At 38.9% G+C, this 7,061-nt stretch overlaps 1 protein-coding gene across 1 annotated transcript; it reads left to right on the forward strand.

Annotated features, from left to right (window-relative positions):
* Window positions 1-308: 308 nt before the first annotated feature.
* On the forward strand, window positions 309-3,356 carry LOC126154677 (craniofacial development protein 2-like). Its single transcript, XM_049916177.1, has 2 exons — window positions 309-848; window positions 3,273-3,356. The coding sequence occupies exons 1-2, from the start codon at window positions 309-311 to the stop codon at window positions 3,354-3,356; spliced, it is 624 nt and encodes a 207-aa protein (XP_049772134.1).
* Window positions 3,357-7,061: the final 3,705 nt, after the last annotated feature.

The raw sequence follows: 7,061 nt of genomic DNA on the forward strand, positions 1-7,061 counted from the left end.
GTTAGAGGTGGGACTCCGTCACCTCCAAAGGTCCGAGGCATTTTGCTCTGCTTGTTGCCAGCATCATATTTAAAGTACCAGGGAAGCAGGTTGCTAACCTTACTTGCCCCGAGTCCCATTGGGTTTTACCCCTAACGGCTGAGGGACTAGCCAGTAGATTTGGTAGTCTTTGCTGTATGAGCACAAAGGTGACCACGACTCAGAATATGTCCGAGATGCCCAGTCTTATTCCAAAGTAACTGGTATCCCGACTGTCGGGACCACTTACTTGGCCACTCAAACGTTGCCCGTGGTTCATGAACTAGGACATGACTACAGGAACCCACACCATGAACTATGTAAACGAACGACTGATGTGGATAGATTTGACAGTGTCTAGCAAGAAAATTAGGATTGTGTCAGTATATTCGCATTGTGAAGGGACAGATCAAGATAAGATGGATAGTTTTTATGAGGCACTCAGTGATGTAGTTGTTAGAGTAAAGGACAAGGACAGTGTTCTGCTCATGGGTGATTTTAATGCCAGGACTGGAAATCGAACAGAAGGGTATGAAAAGGTTATGGGTAAATTTGGAGAGGATATGGAGGCCAACAGGAATGGGAAACAACTCTTGGATTTCTGTGCCAGTATGGGCTTAGTAATCACAAACTCCTTTTTTAAACATAAGAACATTCACCAGTATACTTGGGAAGGCAGGGGAACCAGATCTGTCATTGACTATATAATAACAGATCAGGAATTCAGGAAGGCTGTGAGGGACACACGTGTATTCAGGGGATTCTTTGATGACACTGATCATTATTTAATCTGCAGTGAAATTGGGATTGTGAGGCCGAAAGTGCAGAAGGTCAGGTCCATATGTAGGAGGATAAGAGTGGAGAAACTTCAGGATAAGGAAATCAGGCACAAGTACATAACAGCGATCTCAGAAAGGTACCAGTTAGTTGAATGTAGTCAATTACAGTCATTGGAAAAGGAATGGACAAGGTACAGGGACACAGTACTAGAAGTGGCTAAAGAATGTCTTGGAACAGTAGTGTGTAAAAGTAGGATGAAGCAAACAGCTTGGTGGAATGACACAGTCAAGGAAGCCTGTAAAAGGAAAAAGAAGGCGTATCAAAAATGGCTACATACCAGAACCCAGGTAGACAGAGAAAGTTATGTTGAAGAAAGAAACAAAGCCAAACAGATAATTGCAGCATCCAAGAAGAAATCGTGGGAAGACTTTGGAAACAGGTTGTAGACTATGGGTCAAGCTACTGGAAAACCATTCTGGAGTGTAATTAGCAGTCTTCGAAAGGGAGGTAAGAAGGAAATGACAAGTATTTTGGACAGGTCAGGAAAACTGCTGGTGAATCCTGTGGATGCCTTGGGCAGATGGAGGGAATATTTTGAAGAGTTGCTCAATGTAGGTGAAAATGCGATCAGTAATGTTTCAGATTTTGAGGTAGAATGGGATAGGAATGATGATGGAAATAGGATCACATTTGAGGAAGTGGAAAAAATGGTCAATAGATTGCAGTGCAATAAAGCGGCTGGGGTGGATGAAATTAAGTCGGAACTCATCAAATACAGTGGAATGTCAGGTCTTAAATGGCTACGCAGGATAATTGAAATGGCCTGGGAGTCGGGACAGGCTCCATCAGACTAGACAAAAGCAGTAATCACACCAATCTTTAAACATGGAAACAGAAAAGATTGTAACAACTACAGAGGTATCTCTTTAATCAGCGTTGTGGGTAAAATCTTCTCAGGTATTGTTGAAAGGAAAGTGCGAGTATTAGTTGAGGACCAATTGGATGAAAATCAGTGTGGGTTTAGGCCTCTTAGAGGTTGTCAGGACCAGATCTTTAGCTTACGGCAAATAATGGAGAAGTGTTATGAGTGGAACAGAGAATTGTATCTATGCTTTATAGATCTAGAAAAGGCATATGACCGGGTTCCTAGGAGGCAGTTATTGTCTGTTCTACAAGATTATGGAAAAGGAGGCAAACTTTTGCAAGCAATTAAAGGTCTTTACATGGATAGTCAGGCAGCAGTTAAAAAGAGTTGACGGTAAATTGAGTTCATGGTTCAGAGTAGTTTCAGGGGTAAGACAAGGCTGCAACCTGTCTCCACTGTTGTTCATATTATTTATGGATCATATGTTGAAAACAATAGACTGGCTGGGTGAGATTAAGATATGTAAACACAAAATAAGCAGTCTTGCATATGCGGATGACTTAGTTGTGATGGCAGATTCGATTAAAAGTTTGCAAAGTAATATTTCAGAGCTAGATCAGAAATGTAAGGACTATGGTATGAAGATTAGCATCTCCAAAACGAAAGTAATGTCAGTGGGAAAGAAATATAAACGGATTGAGTGCGAAATAGGAGGAACAATGTTAGAACAGGTGGACAGTTTCAAGTACTTAGGATGCATATTCTCACAGGATGGCAACATAGTGAAAGAACTGGAAGCGAGGTGTAGCAAAGCTAATGCAGTGAGCGCTCAGCTACGATCTACTCTCTTCTGCAAGAAGGAAGTCAGTACCAAGACAAAGTTATCTGTGCACCGTTCAATCTTTCGACCAACTTTGTTGTATGGGAGCGAAAGCTGGGTGGATTCAGGTTACCTTATCAACAAGGTTGAGGTTACGGATATGAAAGTAACTAGGATGATTGCAGGTACTAGTAGATGGGAACAATGGCAGGAGGGTGTCCACAATGAGGAAATCAAAGAAAAACTGGGAATGAACTCTATAGATGTAGCAGTAAGGGCGAACAGGCTTAGATGGTGGGGTCATGTTACACGCATGGGCGAAGCAAGGTTATCCAAGAGACTCATGGATTCAGCAGTAGAGGGTAGGAGGAGTCGGGGCAGACCGAGGAGAAGGTACCTGGATTCGGTTAAGAATGATTTTGAAGTAATAGGTTTAACATCAGAAGAGGCACCAATGTTAGCACTGAATAGGGGATCATGGAGGAACTGTATAAGGGGGGGGCTATGCTCCAGACTGAACGCTGAAAGGCATAATCAGTCTTAAATGATGATGATGATGATATATAAAGAGATGTAAAATCAAAGTTTGGATGAGTTTTTAAGTAGATGTATCTTATCTTATTAATATTTGAAAGAGTAAATAAAACTTAAGAGCAAACTTAGTTATTCTCAACAGAACACAAGAAGCTACCTTTTAATATATGTAGCAAGCATTCAGATATGGAAATGAAGGAAAAACTTTCGTTCATGTATGATTACTGCATTTTTGCATCTTTTTTATGTAAGTAGAATGGGAACACTTTGATAATAAAGAATAAAGATAAACCTTATCATTTAGTAGCAATGAATAGTTCCCTGGAAGACAGTCTTTGACAAATATTTATTGGAAGGTGAAGACTTTGTAGAGAAGTATGCATGGATGTTATTAGTAACAAATTTAAACAAATGTAGGACGAGCAACATGAGGGAAAGATCATTATTAGATGATTTAATAGAATATAAATGGAAGTTATGGCATTGGAAGACGTTGTAACGTACCCTCTCTCTGTTATTGTTTGTTACTGTAGTTATGAAATTATTGTAGCGGTTTGCTTAGTTAGCCGTACTTCGGAATTTTTGACATAAAATAGAGCCTGAAACTTGCGTAATAAATACTTCGTGTGAAGTGCGATTTGCGGCATAAACAAAAATTAATTGCGGAGATGCAATCCACAGAATATTAACAGAAAAGCTTTAGAACAATGCGCACGACTGACTACACATATACAGAGGGTACGTACATTCGCGTACGAGTGGTTGCAATCTGATGAGAAAGATCTATCTTGATTTTTTTTGTGTAAAATAATTACGTCGTAACACACTCGGAGATTGCGAACGTACAATCAGGGTAGAGGCACGTACTTTCTATCATTCCCCGTGGCCTGGGTAAAAGAATTGCAATTATTTAAATTTAAGAATATTTCTTTTTCAATCGGACTCTTATTTTTATACGAAAAGGAAGATTGCATGTTCTGAATGTCTCGGCAAAAACACATCGAAATTAATCTTAGCGGCCACCAAAGGAAAGTACTGAGCACAATCACGTACCTCTATTGTTGAGCAGCGCCGTCTAAAATTCGCCTTCTCGAATTAACAGAATAATTTGTACTCCATTGGTATGGGATTTAGGCTTGATCTTGACAGAAATTATAAATCACATTTTTCATCATTTAACACCTTCATTTAACACACACATAGACATGAAACTATACAGTACGCCAGCACATCAGAACAAAAGGTAGTTAATACTAGAAGTAATAAAAGAATCTCGAAATTAGTCCTTTGTCTCTCAATGATAAAAAAAAAGTTTTTTTAGAGTATTCCTCTGGTGTGACAGCCAAATAAATTTTCTTCTTGTATCTTTGAGATTAAATTACAACATTTTTTTTAGTTCCTTTTCATCGCCCCCTTGGGCGAATTGTCCGAAGAAATGTAATTTTCCGGGCAATGAGCCCAAACACTTAACACTTGACTGTTATACACACGTAATGGGACTGTGCTGTCAGTGTCTTTCTTCCCATATCTTCATTCTAAAAACATGGTTTTGATGCCAGTTCTGATACAAGGCAATGAGGATAAAACACATACATTAGGATATACAGAACACACGTAAAACACACAAACTTACATACTATACACACACAATCTTTTACATTGTCTTTACATCGTATTTCACATAAAACCATCACATCTGGATAATTATACACAGAATTGTTATATACTCCTTTTACCTCCTTTCTCTTCTTTTCTTTCTTTTTTTATGTCGTACAGTATACACAAAATTATTTTATTATCTCTGTACATTGTATTATACAAGGGTATTACATTGTTTTATACATATTATATCGCCGTATAAACAACCTTCTCGTTCGCATGTTAACAATAAAATTCATTTTTGATAAGTCTTTGTCTCTTGAATAAAAAAAAATTACAGGAAAGTCACATATTTAATGGAGTGTACGGATATAGGATGTGGGGCTAGCAGAGGAGTCTGGGGCAGCAAGAGGCGTTAGTTCTTGCTTAGAGTTGCTTGTGCTTTCCACTGCTTCCATCTTCTACGCCAGGATCTGCTTAGTGACATCCTTTTCGCATTTTACTATTGTCTCGTCATGGGTAATATAAACATGTAATTAATAAAAATTCACATGGATTAGTACTTTATATATATAGGCGTTGTTCAAAGGTAACGTGGGACGTGAATCATGAGCTGTGGTAGTCAGATTTTATTTAGTGTGTCAGGGAACTGTTTTTCTAGATGTCTTGGCACTTTCTTGGGTGTCCATTTAAACGTAGATATTGCTTTGCATTTAAATTGTCCTCCTATGTTACGCCGTTAGCCAATAATGCGTCAGATGCGCATAACTGCAGACGCAACAATCAGTTTGATGGCGCGCTGCGCGCCATTTGGAGCTCAGCAGTTGTGTGGGCCCACCGCCGTAAAGCGATGCCGCGCGTCCCGGTCCATACTTTTCAGTGTCTCGTGCAGAGTTTGCGAAAAACCAACCGCACTTGTTTCAACTTGCCGTACACCTTGGCTGTGGGAAGGGACCACTGGGTGCCTTCCAAGTTTACTGCACAAAAGGTAAGTACTGCACTTCACTATTTGGCTTGCAACGGCACACTGGCCTATATGGTGCACAAACACTCGTACCGTAGCAGGCGTCCTCGATTCACTGTATCTCTTTTACCTCGAAGAAAAAAGGTTTGTGATATGAAACGTATTTTCACTTTTCTATTTGCGTATAGCTCACAAGTCACTGACACTGAATAACTCATTGTCACTGGGTAAATATACACTGTCCTGTTCATTATCCAGTTCGATCAGAAACAAAACTGTAGCTCATGATACCACTAGCTTGTCTTTTATGATAAATGCCCACGTTCGTTATTTTTTCCTGTGCTTCTATACGGAACTATGTCGGCGTACTTTTTGCTCACAACATTTTATTACATAAATTGGTAGGTGATTGTGTTCTCAGAGAGTACGTGCCTCTAATACTACATTTCGCGGTCACGACACTGCCTGACATCTCACAGAGCATAGGAGAACACGCTTGAGGACAACAGCACTTTCTAAATTTATGTCGTACTACTGATACACTTATGTATTGAAGTGACAACACTAGGATATGAACGCACTATAAGTGTTTTTTAGAAGTTGTCTCCAAATGAGGCTAAATCTGTTTATTTTCTACCCGTGAGTTATGTGTGTGTGTGGGGGGGGGGGGGGGGGGGATTTTTTTTATCCTTTCGACACCCAGGTTTTTTAACTACGCATGGTACACACATCATAAACAAACAAATAATAAAAAAATAAGAAAATACATACATAAATAAATCACTATAGGCCTACTTAAATTGCTAGGTAGTACAATACAACAGATTAATAATTAAGCTTGGTTGCTGTGCGCTACTGCCTCTAAAGTCTGTGCTTGCGTATATGATGTTTCTTTGTGTTCATGTTTGTGTTACTTTTTCCATCCATCAAATATCTTCTGCTCAGATTGGACAAAATATTATAAACCTAGCAAAAATTCCTTACCACAGATTGTCAGTCACTCAACAGCTACGAAATCATGGGGTGCAAATTATTTAATAATCTTCCTCAACCTGTTCAAGAATTACCTGAACAATTATTCAAACAAACAATTCATGACCGGCTAGTCCTCCACCCATTCTATGATATAAGAGAATTTATCAACTGTAATATAATACTATAATGTTAACAACAAACCTGTTGTTTCTTTCAAACTATTAATCGTATTTTAGTATGTATATGACGTTGTCTATTGTTGTAATGGCCGAATGACAATAAAATTATTATTATTAAAGTCAGCATACATCATTAGTGTTTTCATATTGAAAAAAAATAGATTATTAAAATCCTCTGGCGTTACTTAGTGTCACGTAGTGTATCTCTCAGTGATCTTGGTAATGTTTTATTACGTCAATCATCAGTCATAGTGACATTAATGGAACTTAGTGGCTTTTCTCCGCCGATTGAAGTCTCGCAGTATCTCGCCGAGCGCCACCTGTAAA

This window comes from Schistocerca cancellata, chromosome 2, assembly GCF_023864275.1.
Source record: "Schistocerca cancellata isolate TAMUIC-IGC-003103 chromosome 2, iqSchCanc2.1, whole genome shotgun sequence".
NCBI classification, from domain to species: Eukaryota; Metazoa; Arthropoda; class Insecta; order Orthoptera; family Acrididae; genus Schistocerca; species Schistocerca cancellata.